The sequence below is a fragment of the Stenella coeruleoalba genome (assembly GCF_951394435.1).
Source record: "Stenella coeruleoalba genome assembly, chromosome: 5".
NCBI classification, from domain to species: Eukaryota; Metazoa; Chordata; class Mammalia; order Artiodactyla; family Delphinidae; genus Stenella; species Stenella coeruleoalba.
In genome coordinates, this window is record NC_137150.1 from 135,618,483 (window position 1) to 135,632,746 (window position 14,264).

At 41.4% G+C, this 14,264-nt stretch overlaps 1 protein-coding gene across 4 annotated transcripts in view; it reads left to right on the forward strand.

The window, feature by feature from the left end:
- The window catches only part of DOP1B (DOP1 leucine zipper like protein B), a 109,041-nt gene extending 96,593 nt beyond the window's left edge, over positions 1–12,448 (forward strand). For 3 of the 4 annotated variants that reach the window (XM_079921239.1, XM_079921241.1, XM_079921240.1), the window contains 5 exons: positions 7,433–7,569; positions 8,592–8,647; positions 8,872–9,033; positions 10,547–10,676; positions 11,179–12,448. In XM_079921239.1, the coding sequence (XP_079777365.1) occupies positions 7,433–7,569; positions 8,592–8,647; positions 8,872–9,033; positions 10,547–10,676; positions 11,179–11,430 (737 nt within the window). In that variant the 3' untranslated portion in view covers positions 11,431–12,448. Of the gene's footprint in view, positions 1–7,432; positions 7,570–8,591; positions 8,648–8,871; positions 9,034–10,546; positions 10,677–11,178 lie in introns of those variants that run through there. The other variant, XR_013828300.1, reaches the window with a different exon arrangement.
- Positions 12,449–14,264: the final 1,816 nt, after the last annotated feature.

Sequence of the window (14,264 nt, forward strand, 5' to 3'; positions counted from 1 at the left end):
ACACCTGCGCCTTCTCTCCCCCATGTCCCATCACACACTCTCCTAAAACCTGGGGTGAGGCCCAGAGAGCTAAAGAGACAGTATTAGATGTGTGGAACAAGAGAACAGACAATGGCCTTTTTCAATCAGTGGTATGGAGAATCTGACTATGGCAGGGTGTAAACATCCAATTCTGAGAAATCATGGCTCAGAGAGGGAGAGAGAAGTAGAGGCAACATAATATTATATACATACAACATATATGAAAGTCAGCATAATGCTGACTTTAAATAGGAGATAGTCTGGGGGCCCTTGGGGAAAGAGGAATTTCTCCAAATAAATACCCTCCACTTTGGATAGCTCAAGTGCTGTTTTTTTTAAAAAAAAAAAAATACTACATGGGGCTTCCCTGGCGGCGCAGTGGTTGAGAGTCCGCCTGCCGATGCAGGGGACACGGGTTCGTGCCCCGGTCCAGGAGGATCCCACATGCCGCAGAGCGGCTGGGCCCGTGAGCCATGGCCGCCGAGCCTGCGCGTCCGGAGCTTGTGCTCCACAACGGGAGAGGCCACAACAGGGAGAGGCCCGTGTACCGCCAAAAAAAAAAAAAAAATACCACATGTTTGAAAAAGTAGAGTGGATTTCCGTGGCAGTCCAGTGGTTAGGGCTTCGCACTTACACTGCAGGTGGCACGGGTTCTATCCTTGGCTGGGGAGCTAAGATCCCTCATTCCACACAATGCAGCCAAAAAATAAAAAATAAAATAAAATAAAAATACCTGTTTGAGTCCTTGTTTTAAAAAAATAAGAGGAAGAAGTAAACATGTTTACCCCCTTCCGTTTTTTACTACCTGACAGTTTGCAAAGCCCTTGCCTCTGTATTGTCATCGTCCCCAGCTTCCCTAAGGTCCTGGGGTGATGGGATTCAGAACGTTCTCTGACAGTCTCGGGACATTGACTGGCCCCATGGAGCAATGACGCCCCAGTCAAGGGAGCAGAGGCATCCAGAAGCTCCTGAGTTGCACACCCTGGTGAATAGTTGAGACCAAATCAAAAGAGGCAGGAATGGGGAAGGTCTGGCATCTCTCCTCTGGGGTCCTCACCCCCAACTGATCACCATCAGGTAGCACTGGAAGAGGTCGATCGAGGCACTCGGTGCAGAACTGAGCAGCTTCTCACATCTTGGCTCGTAGTGACATAAATTTTGCATTGATCTCAAAAGAAGTAAATCGGCTCAAAGCAATTATTTTTTAAACAGGAGGGACGATAAAATGCTGCTTGTCTAGGATGAAAGGAGGACAGGCTACAAAGGCCCCTGATGAGGGGATCAGAAAGGTCTAGAGGGAACACTGTTCCCTCTAAGCTGATGAGTGTGGCTCATTCCAGGTCCATTGAAGTCCTTCCCATCTTTTAAGTTTTCTTCATTGTCCTTTATTAGCTCCATTTTCACATCAGGATACTGGTGCTCAGAGAGATTAACACCTGCGTACAGTTGCATTGCCACTAACTGGCACACCCTGGACTGAAGTCTGAGCCCTCTGGCTCCCAACAGTAGGCTGTGTTCTTTAGCAGGTACCCTTTGAGGCAGGTGAGTTTCACAGATGGGGAATGGGCTCAGCAAGGTTATGTGGCCAGCCTAAACGAGGTTCTGCGACCTTGACAGTGGTGCAGACATTCTGGCTCAGGGCTTTCTCTGGCTCTGCTCACCCAGGACTCCTTCAGCTTGTAAGGTTTATCACTCAGCTAAGAAAGGAATATTAGAGATTCTAAAATAGATCATCTTGGCTGAAGAATCATCTCACGAATTTAGCTTTTATTTGGAGCGTCAATATGAAATATGCCCCGTGTGTACAAACCACTTTTTTTTTTAATACTGTTTATCTCGAAGTAGATTAAGACTCACAAGAAGTTACACAAATAGTACCTGGTGTTCCTGTGTACTGTTCGTCCAGCTTCCCCCATGATAACATCTCACATAAGCATAGTCCCTCATCAAAACCAGGAAATCGATGTGGGAATATTACCATAACTCAACTTGAGATTTTTTCAGATTTCACCAGTTTCTACAATGCATTCTTTGTGTGTGTGTCTGTGCGTCTAGTTCCCACATACAAATTCTTGCAGCCAACACCACAGCCAGGATTTAGAACTCTTCCCTCGCTACAAAGCGACACCCTCACGTCACTCACTGCTTTGTATAGTCACACCCTCCACCCAGCGCTAACCCCTGGAAACCGCTGATCTGTTCTCCATCACTTTAATGTTATATAAATGGAATCATACATCATACGTATTATGTAAATGTCACCTTTTGAGATTAGCTTTTTTCGTTTAGTACAGTGCTTTTGAGATCCATCCAAAGGCGAGTGGGGTATGTTCATGGGTGTATAGAGAGTTTGATCTTTTTTAATGAGTACTAACACTCCATTTTATGGGTGTACCTCAGTTCATTTATCCATTTACCTGACGGACATCTGGGTTGTTCTAGTCTTTGGTTATTAGGAATAAAGCCTAGGGGCTTCCCTGGTAGCGCAGTGGTTAAGAATCCGCCCGCCAATGCAGGGGACACGGGTTCGAGCCCTGGTCCAGGAAGATCCCACATGCCATGGAGCAACTAAGCCCGTGTGCCACAACTACTGAGCCTGCGCTCTAGAGCCCGTGAGCCACAACTACTGAGCCCGCGTGCCTAGAGCCTGTGCTCCACAACAAGAGAAGCCACCACAATGAGAAGCTCGCGCACCGCAACAAAGACCCAGTGCAGCCAAAAATAAGATAAATGAAATAAATAAATTAAAAAAAAAAAAAAGAAAGCAAGCCTCTGGCGATCCAGTGGTTAGGACTCTGTGCTTTCACTGCAGAGGGCCCAGGTTCAGTCCCTGGTCAGGGAACTAAGATCCTGCAAGCTGGGATAAATGCACAAGGGTTTGTTTACTGGATTCTATGGTAAACGTGTGTTTAACTTTATAAGAAACGGCCGAACTGTTTTCCAGAGTGGACGTACCATTTTGCATTCCCATTTAAATAGTAATTCAAATGTCATTATCCTTTTTTTTTAACATTTTTATTTTTTAATATTTATTTATTTATTTGGTTGCACTGGGTCTTAGTTGCGGCAGGTGGTCTCCTTTTAGTTGCAGCTCGCCGACTCCTTAGTTGCGGCACATGGGCTTCTTAGTTGTGTCTTGTGAGCTCTTAGTTGCATCATGTATGTGGTATCTAGTTCCCTGTCCAGGGATCAAACCCGGGCCCCCTGCATTGGGAACGTGGAGTCTTAACCACTCAGCCACCAGGGAAGTCCCTCGTTATCCTTTTGATGTCTTTAGAGATACCCCTTCTTTCATTCCTGATATTGGTAATTTGCTTTCTCTCTTTTTTGGTCAGTCTTTCTAGAGGTTTATCACTTTTCTTGTTCTTTTCGAATAACCACATTTTAATTTGATTTTTCTACATTATTTTTGTTTGTTTTGTTTCCAGTTTCATTTATTTCTGCTTTTTATTATGCCCTTCTTTGTCCTTGCTTTGGTTTTATTTTGTTCTTTTTCTGGTCTCGTGAGGTAGAGGCTTGGATTATAGATTTGAGTGTTTTCTTCTTTTATAATGTAAGCATTTAGTGCTATAAATTTCCCTCTCAGCAATACTTTAACTCCATCCCACAAAATCGGGTATATTGTAATTTTCATTCATTTCTTTATATTTTTTATTTCCTTTGATACTTCTTCACCCCATATCTAATTTAGAAGTTTGTTAATTTCCAAGTGTTTCTGGTTATCTTTCTGTTATTAGTTTCCAGTTTGATTCCATTATGGTCAGAGAACATTCTTTTTAGGATTTAAATTTGTTGAAGTTCGGTTATATCATGGGTCGTAAAGCAGTCTTGGTGAATGTTCCACGAGCACGTAATGAGATGTATTCTGCTGGTGTTGAGTGGAGTGTCCTACAAGTGTTTATTAGATCCTGTTGGCTGAGGTATTGCTCAGTTCTTCTATATCCTTACTGACTGTTTTCCTAGGAGTTCTATCAGTCATGGGATAGGGATGTTGAAGTTCAGCTACAGTTGTCAGTACTTATTCTTCTTTGAGTTCCGGCAGTTCTTTCTTCAAGTATTTTACACCTCTGTTGTTTGGTGCACAGACATTTAGGAATGTTATATCTTCTTGTTGAACTGACCTTACCACTGTGTAATGTCCCTCTTTGACCCTGGTACTTTCCTTTGCTCTGAAGTCTATTCTGTCCTATATTAATAGCGCCACTCCAGCTTTCTTAAAATGTTTGCATATTGTATCTTTTTCCATCCTTTTACCTTTAACCTACTTATATTGTTATATATTTTTAAGTAGTTTTATCTTTTTTTAAAATTTATTTATTTCATTTATTTTTGGTTGTGTTGGGTCTTTGTTGCTGCGCGAGCTTTCTCTAGTTGCGGCGAGCGGGGACTACTCTTTGTTGTGGTGCGCGGGCTTCTCATTGTGGTGGCTTCTCTTGTTGCAGAGCACGGGCTCTAGGTGTGCGGACTTCAGTAGTTGTGGCACGCGGGCTCAGTAGTTGTGGTTCGCGGGCTCTAGAGCACAGGCTCAGTAGTTGTGGCACACGGGCTTAGTTGCTCCGCAGCATGTGGGATCTTCCTGGACCAGAGCTCGAACCCGTGTCCCCTGCATTGGCAGGTGGATTCGTAACCACTGCGCCACCAGGGAAGCCATATTGTTATATTTGAAGTGAGTTTTGTGTAAGATAGCATACAACTGGGTCATTCCTTTTATCCATTCAGTCAATCTCTTTTAATTGACATGTCATGTCAGGATATATTATGCCATTTTATTTATTTTCTGTTTGTTCCTTTTCATTCATTTTGTTTCCCTTTTCCTATTTTCCTGAGGTTACTTGAACATTTTTTTGGCATTCCATTTTGATTTATTTAAAGTGGTTTGGGGGTATATCTCTTTATATAGCTTTTTGCAGTGGTTGCTCTAGGGATTACAGTGAACATAGAATATACATACTTACTGTGGTCTACTAATATCAATATTTTACCACCATTTGCTTTTCTCTTCTCCCATATGATATAGTTGTCTGAAATACTATATTTACATACTAGAACCAAAGGAGATAGAGATACACTTTTTGCTTTCACTGTCCAACATAAATACTCAAGAGGAAAGGATATTATTTATACTCATTTATTTACCCTTTCTATTGCTCTTTAGTCATTCCTGTTGTTCCATGTTTCCTACCATTATCATTTCCTTTCTGTCTGAAGAACATCATTTAGCCATTCTTTTAGTGCAAATCTGTTGGCACTGTTCTCCTTCATTGAGCCTTTTTTTTTTCACCTTCATTCATCTTGGTTTGGTTTGGTTGTTGTTGTTTTTTTTCTTTCACCTTTATTCTGGAAGGATGTTTTCATTGGAAATAGAAAAATTCTGGGTTGAAGTTCTTTTCTTTCAGCACTTGAAAATGGCAACTTCTTTCTGACTCTATGGTTTCTAAGGAGAAATCTGCTATTATTCGAATTATTCTCCCTTTTAGGTAATGTATAATTTCCCTCTGATTGCTATCAAGATTTTTTTCTTTGTCTTTAGTTTTCAGAAGTTTGATTATGTGACTGAACATGATTTCTTTGGTTTTATCCCTTTTAGAGTTCACTCAGCTTGTTTTATTTGTAGATATATGTCTTTCACCACATTTGGAAAGTTTTCAGTCATTATTTTTAAAATATTTTTCCAACCTATACTCTTTTTTCTCTTTTTCTGTGATTCCAGTGCACAAATGTTAGCTCTTTTGTTGTCCCACTGGTCTATGAGACTCTGTTCATTTTTTTTTTCTGATATTTTCTCTCTCCTTTGTTCAGCTCACATAATTTCTATTGATTGTGTCCTGAATTCCCCTCTTCCTCTGTCATCTCCATTCTGCTACTGAGCTCAACAGTAAGTTTTTCTATCTTGGTGATTCTATTTTTTAGTTCTAAAATTTCTATTTGACTTTTCTTTGTATCTTGTATTTTTTTGCTGACGCTTTCTATTTCTTATTTGTTTCAAGCGTCCATAATTGGTTATTAGAGTATTTTTAGATAGCGGCTTTAAAATCCTTTTCCAATAATTCCAACCTCTGTATTATCTCTGCATTGGTGTCTTTTGGGTATCTTTTCTCATTCAAGTTGAGACTTTTGGCATTCCAGGTTACATTCTTTTCAATTGCCTAAGCTGCAATAAAATAAAAAATTTAAAAACCACATGGAACCCACTTCCAGGTCATTCCTTAAGTCCCAAGGTTCCTACCCAGTCCTGCCATGTTTCCTTCACCTCTTTTCTGATAGTTGGTTTATGTATTTTTGTTCAAGGTTTTTGTTTGTTTATTTGTTTGCAGTTAGATAAATAGGATGTATTATACTTACTCCATCTTGTCCAGAACCAAAAGCACAAACCACTCTTTAAAAATGCCAACCTGTTTGTCAAGTGTCTGATCTATGCACGATCCTTCATTTGGTCAGAGTATTTTTAAAGGCAAGAAGTAAAAACCCACTTAAGGGCTTCCCTGGTGGTGCAGTGGTTGAGAGTCCGCCTGCCAATGCAGGGGACACGAGTTTGTGCCCCGGTCCGGGAAGATCCCACATGCCTCAGAGTGGCTGAGCCCGTGAGCCATGGCTGCTGAGCCTGCGCGTCCAGAGCCTGTGCTCCGCAACAGGAGAGGCCACAGCAGTGAGACATCCACGTATCGCAAAAACAAAACAAAACTCATTTAAGCTACCTCAAGTAAAGAGAAGTTTATTACTAATTTACTACAGCGAATCTTAAGCGGCATGACCATAGTTCAGCTATTTCCTGTGGCAATTTGTCATCGTCCTAAGAAACCTCAAATTATGGGAAAAAATCACATTCTGCAAACAGTTATTTCAGTGGAGAAGTGGGGAAGACTGTTAGGGACTAGAGAGTTTACCTTTTTTTCTTTTTCCTGCAGGAATTAAAAGTTTTTGTCATGGTCCTCAAATCTAAACTTTACTGAATAATTCTATTTTATTCACGCACTTCACTTGCCACTCCTCACCCCCAAAATATAGTGTCATCTGCCAACCAATCTATATGATCTCATAGTTCCCTCACTCACCAAAGACTCTTCAGTGTCTGTGTCTCATGTTTCATATCCTTAGAAGAATAATTACATGTTTATTGATCACACACTGGATTTCTGGCTTGAGCCAGAAGTTGTTGCCTTTCTACTCAGCTGCAGCAGGGGAATAAGAGGAACTTGATTCACTTCTTTAGCAAAAGCCACAAACTGCTGTGCCTCGCAAAGAACAGTGCTGGGGGCAAACACGGGGCACAGAACCATTCTCCCAACACCCGTCTCCCGTATGAGGTTCTCGTCAAATGTCAAAGCAATTGCAATTTTATTATTCCTCTTTGTCTAGTGAGAAACTCCAAACTGCCTATTTGTGTGACATCTCTAAAATCTTCTTTCCTTAGAACGGCTGACAGACAATCTCAGAGTTGGACAGACATCCATAGCTGCTGCTCAGATGTTTCTTTTTTTCAGAGTTTTGCTGCTAAGAATATCTGCTCAACATTTGACTTCACTGTGGCCAATAATGGTCTCTGAATTGGTAAGTGCAAATATTTTACTCTTGAAAGCAAAATTGGAGCTTTTAGAAATGCTTTTTCAGGAATAATATTTCATATATATCTAATTTTATCTGCAAAATTTTCAATCAAGTTGGTAGTGCGTAGTCAGCTCTTGCTTAAATAGAGATATTTTATCCTATAATCCTAGTTGCTCTCTCAACGTCAGTTATTCCAATTAATCTGTACAGTTTGATATTATTTGCTTTTTTTTTGGCCATGCCATGTGGCTTTCGGGATCTTAGTTCCATGACCAGGACATGGCAGTGAAAGTGCTGAGTCCTAACCACTGGACCACCAGGGAACTCCCTATTTGCTATTTTTTAAACTGTTTTTTTTCCTCCAGTTTTATTGAGATATGTGTCCTATAGCAGTGTGTGAGTTTAAGGTGTACAACTTGATTTGACTGAAGTATATCATGAAATGATTATCACAGTAAGTTTAGTTAACGTCCATGACAAGGGATTGAACCCATGGCCCCTGCATTGGAAGCACGGAGTCTTAACCACTGGACCACCAGGGAAGTTCCTTGTATTATTTTTTTAGATTCCACTTATAAGGGAGATCATACAGTATTTGCCTTTCTCTTCTTATTTCACTTAGTATAATGCCCCCAAGGTCCTTCCATGTTGCTGGAAATGGTAGGGTTCCTCCTTTTCGTGGCTGAATAATATTCCGTTGTGTATATATAAAACAATTTCTTTATCTATTTAGCTGTTGATGGACATTTAGGTTGTTTCCATGTCTTGACTACTGCAAATAATGCTGCCTGGATTATTTGCTTTTTTTTTGTTACTGAGTTGTATGAGTTCTTTATATATTTTGGATATTACCCTATCAGATATTTGGTTTGCAGATATTTTTTTCCATTTCATAGGTTGTCTTTTCATTTTTTTGATTGTTTCTTTTGCTTTATTTGCTATTTTTTATGGACATATAAATTTTAAACATTAAGCTAGGTTTACTCTCTCTCAAATAGTAACTTGAATTCACATTTTTTTTAAAGATTCAGACATTCATACAGCTTGAAGAAGATCTGAAAGAGGACGATGAATCATTGAGGTGAGTAGTACAGCAGTCTGCACACATATATGAAGGTTAATGGACATCACCTTAAGACGCAGGGCTATCTAACACTAAATACTGTTTTCCTGAAGTAGTTGTGAAGGGACCAGCTATTCTGACCATTTCTTAAAAGGAAAACCTTCTTATGGACATTGCATAGGCAAAAGGACCACGGCAGATGTGAATGAATTTATAACAAGAGTTTCTTTGCAAATTTACAGAAACAGCAACAAAATCAACAGAATAAAAGTTTCAGTCTCTGATGGAAATGAGCCCTCGATGGGGGAGATACCCCAGAGTGAACTTATCCTATACTTATCAGCTTGCAAATTCTTGGACACAGCACTTTCTTTTCCACCTGACAAGATGCCGCTATTTCAGATGTAAGTCAGAGAAGACCACGTGTCTTCTTTGAAGCAGATGACTTTCTTTCCTCTTGAGCACTTTCACGTGTTCTTTCCTGTACAATATATAAGACACCGCAGCATGGGTTGCTAGTGGCCGAGGAGCCTGCTCAGAATACCAAGTTTCACATTACTTGCGACATCTGTGTTTTGGGGAATTTGGCTCACAGTAGTGTTTATGTACGGGTTTCTCTTTCTCTCTGTGTGTGTGTGTGTGTGTGTGTGTGTGTGTGTGTGTGTGTGTGTTTAGGTGGGTTTTGCTATTGGGTTCTTATAAAACAGAGTCACCCACTGGTGATCCTCACTGGGTTTGTATAATTTTTTTGTCTCTTTGTTTTTAATTAAATAAATGGAACTTGCCGTCTCCGATTGGCTCTGCCCTTGTGGGCTCACATTTCCTGTGGGCTTAACACAGCTGCTCATTTGTCTAATTTCATGCCTGGCCCCAGATGCCACTTCTCTCTGTCCTATTTCCCCTACAGAGTGAAATCATGTAGAAATGTTTGTGCTTAGAAACACTAAGTGAAGGAAGCCAATCTGAAATGGCTACATACTGTCTGATTCCGACTATATGATGATCTATGAAAAGCAAGACTGTGGAGACAGTAAACAGCTGAGTGTGTGCCAGGCGGGAGGGGAGGGCGAGGCAGAGCACAGAGGATTTTTAGGGCAGTGAAACTACTTCGTATGATACATGTCATTGCACACTTGTCCGAGCCTATAGAAGTTACGGCACCAAGAGCGAACCCTAAGGTGAACTCTGGACTTCGGGTGATGATGTTGAGTCAGTGTCAGTGCATCGATTGTAACAAATGTACCCCTCTGGTGGGTGTGTTGGTAGTCAGGGAGGCTGTGCATGGCAGAGCAGGCCCCAGGGCAAGTGGGAAACCTCTGTACTCTCTGCTCAATTTGGGGTGAACCTAAAACTGCTCTAAAAAAGAAAGTTTTTTTTTTTTTAAGTGAGTTCCAATGACATGAGTATGCACAGCAGCATTAATCATAATAGGCAAAAGGTAGAGAAATGTCCATCAGTTGACAAGTGGATAAATAACATGTGGTGTATCCGTACAATTAAATATTCTACAATACAAAGAAATGAAGTACCGACACATGCCACAGCACAGATGAACCTTGACGATATTAAGTGAAAGAAGCCAGGCACAAACGACCATGTATTATGTGATTCCATTTATATGAAATGTCCAGTATAAAAAAATCTGTACAGACAGAAAATAGATGAGTGGTTGCCTAGATCAAAGGGGTGTAGTGGATTGAGGGGTGAGGGCTAATGGGAACAGGGATTCTGTTTGGGGTTATGAAAATATCCTAAAATTGATTATGGTGGTGGACGTACAGTTCTGTGAATATACCAAAAGCTATGGATTTGTACACGTTAAACCGGTGAATGTGATTTACATCTCAGTAAAACTGTTTATAACTCTTTCAGTGGGCTCCAAGCCAGCATGCCTGACCTCCGATGTCTTTCCTCCAGTTACAGGTGGGCATTTGTTCCAGAAGTAGACACAGAGGGCCCTGCCTTCCCGTCGGATCTAGAGGAGAATCACCAAGAATGCAAACCCCACACTGTCAGGATTCTCGAACTTCTAAAATTAAAATATGGGGTAAATGTTTTCCTTTTTAACAGTTATATTTGTGGCAGAGGGGAGAAAGGCTAGGCAGTGAGTGAAGTACTTCATGTGCTATTTGATTTTAATGATTTTGAACAGTTTTCAGAATGCCTCCTAACTGAATGTTCAGACTTGGAGATGGTTATAAATTTCATCTTTGTTTTAGCATGTATATGTCACTTTCTCATCCCAGTTGCTAAGGGGTAAAGCCTCCTGGGTGACACAGTCCTGTAGAAGTAGTCTTGCCCACAGAGTTCCTCTGTGACTCAGAGGAAGAGCCTGCCGGAGAGGTGACAGTGGCCCCAGCGGGGTGGGCTCAGGGTGAAATCCTGGTGGAAGATGGCAGCTGAAGACCTAGGATTTGAGTTGATGCTGCTACCATCAGCGCTGACAGTGAATTTCATAAAGGACCCATCTCTTAGCTTTCACCGCCTGCACGTGCCTCGCGTGCATCTCTAACCCTTAGCAAAGCCACGTCGTTGTGGGTTTTTTGCAGGATATCAGCAGCTCCGATGAGATCGCCATGAAGAGCGAGTTCCCTCTTCTGCGCCAGCATTCTCTTTCCACCATTAGGCAACTGATGCCATTCTTCAAGACTCTGAATTGTGCCTTTAAAACCCAAAGTAAACTGCCTACTGACACCCGGGGGCCTCTACTTGTGGAGTCGCCCGTCGCAGATAGCTCAAGGGTCTTGAAGCAACTGGAAGAATGTGTTGAATACGATTTTTTGGAACATCTGGAATGTTAACCTTGTAAGCCAGAACTTGTTTAATCCATTTACTGAGACTTCGAGAAAAAACAGGATATATTCAAAACAAAAAAGGAGCCAGGATAGTGCTTTTAAACAAGTGTGTCTCAGTTTTGAAAGTAAATTTCAGATCATTTTTCTGGTGGGCACCAAAATACACCTCCCTGAACGCCATGTAATATTTTTGGATCTGATTTTATGTTTCTTCCTCAATTTATGTAAAGAAATAAAATTAATATATCATCTAGTGGTGGCACAGCATTTGTGATATAAAGTAAAGGATGAAGAGATTGGAGAGTTGTTTTCTTTGTTGCAGATGTATGGGTCTGTGTCAGTACACCTCTCTAAGAATCTTGTTGACTATTATTTTAACCTTTCTCACATATGTCCCTTTAAACATTTATTTTGGTACCACATTTTAAAATGAGAATATATTATTTTCTGAAAATACTAATTGCCCGTTACCATCGACTGTTCAGAGGTGTGAGCTTGCAGATATCTCATTGTATTTAACTCATGCCCGTTAAAATCACATGTTCACACTCTTCTGCTGGGTAAGAAATACATAGTTTTCAAAGGTCTGACAGCTGTAACCTTAGTTATGGCACCACGGTGTGCCTGGCCAGCACTTTCCATTTAACATAAAGCAGTCAGCGTGGTCATGGAGCCTCTAATGCCTGAAACTATTGTCAGGGAAACTCACTCTTTGGACTCTTCCTTAGTACTCTGTCATTTCTGGGATCTCTTTACCTCTCTGCAGACATTGCTGTTGATGAAAAGAATCCCTTCCTAGGCACAGACTCCTCCAGGCTGGCAGCGTGTCATCCCACTCTTTTCGAGGCTCTTTGTCTCATGCCAACTTCCTTATTTAGACTCCCTCTTGGTGCCCATCCTCTGAAGTGAGCACCCTCACTCTGCGCCAGTGCGCGGGGCTTGCCTGCCAGACCTGCCTAGCTCATGTCCCCTTTTCAGCCACCAGGGCGTCGTTCCATGACCTCATTTTCCGGGCCAGATGATGCAAACTGTCCTACCTAATGTGTGCTCTCAGATCCATCCTTTCTATAGACAAGGGTGTTTGGGAACTTGACCAACATTACTGGTTAAGTTTCTCCTAACATTCTACTACGTATTAGTTTGTGAACACTGCAGAAGCAATTTGTGTCACTAGCCCCAAGATAGGATATGGGGAGCACAGAACCACTTGGTTCCCTAAATAAGGGCTAAAAGTAAGAATCAAAAAGCACCACCATATATGGGTATTCATACAAATATGTGTTAAAAATTACATGGAGGGACTTCCCTGGCGGTCCAGCGGTTAAGACTCCTTGCTTCCATTGCAGGGAGCGCGGGTTTGATCCCTGGTTGGGGAGCTAAGGTCCCTCATGCCGTGTGGCACAGCCAAAAAAAAATAATAAAAAAAATAAATAATTACATGGAAACTATGTTGTTTTTGTGTGTGTTGGGGGGGTATCTTTAAAATCATTTGCAAGTTTGGTCACTAAAATGTTAAATATTGAAGTGTAGAATTGTGAATTCAGTGTAACTTATATGATGATTTCCCTATAATTCAGGTTGTGAGGAGATAACCATATGCTGATTAATAGTTAACATCAAGGTGGGTACATATGATCACGTATCAAAATTGACAACAGAACTAATAGCTTATTTATATCATCAGTAGCTATTATGCCATGAAAGGTCGTTCTTGTATCTGTACCTAGATTTACAAATTTTGTTTTTTCTTTTTTTCCTCTCCAGTATCTAGAACAGCTTAATGGTCTCGGTCAATACCATATAAAATTTAATCCTTATTTATTAATAGAAATCTTAAAAGAGATTTAATAGTACATCTCTGTTTATCATAGAACACTAGGAAAGAAGTCTTATAAATGTGATGTATAGCTAAGTCTTTTGTCCGTGTACACACCACAGTGGGTGAGGGCATAGGCTCTGAATTCAATTTGGGTTTGTTATTCAGCTTTACCCACATGCTAGGCTGGACATATACTTTGTTCCTCAGTTTTCTCATCTATACAATAGAAATATCGACTGTAACTACCCCTCAGGGTTATAGCAACTAACCCTCTCTGTGCTCCCGCTGTGGTTTCTATAGTTGTTTTTTTTCACTTGACTTTTTTGGGGGGGTCTTTTATGTCTTTTTTCTCTTTTAACTTTTTGTTTTATATTGGAGTATAGTTGATTGACAATGTTGTCTTAGTTTTAAAAGAGAAAATGGAGATTTTTTTTTTTTTAAGTGTGAGGAAAAGCAAAATCAACAGTTCTTTTTTGCCTTCCTACTTGCAAGACGACCGCTGTGACTCATTTCCTCTCAGAAGAAGTTAAGCCGTGTGTCCAACCCAAGGACCAAAGTGCCACTTCTCTGGGGGCAAGCAGTGTGCTGGGTCCCGTGCTCTAACAAAGCAGACTTTGGAACGCACGGAGCTACAGGAGGGTGTGGTGGGGACGTAGCCCTTAGGAGCGGGTATGAATGGCCGTCACCCCTGGAGTGCTTCCCAGGAGCCAGGCATTGTGCTGAGCACGTCACATGGGTGATTTCCTAACCCCCGTGAAAGGTAGGGACTGTTCCTCAGTTCTCCAAAGTCTGCAGAGCCAGGAACCGAAGCCTAGGTCTGTCTTGCTCTAGAGCACTATGTTCTCAAGCCCAGGGCTGAGAAGTTTAAACAGGAAAACCCTGCAAGGGCTGCTGCCGCGTGGTGCCGGGTGGGAGACAGCTTCTGAGGACACCCCGCCCAGCGGGCTTCCTGCTGAAACAGCTCCTCCCAGAGCCTCGGCATAGAGCAGGTGGCTCCTGCCTCTCAAGGGGTGGTGAGGTG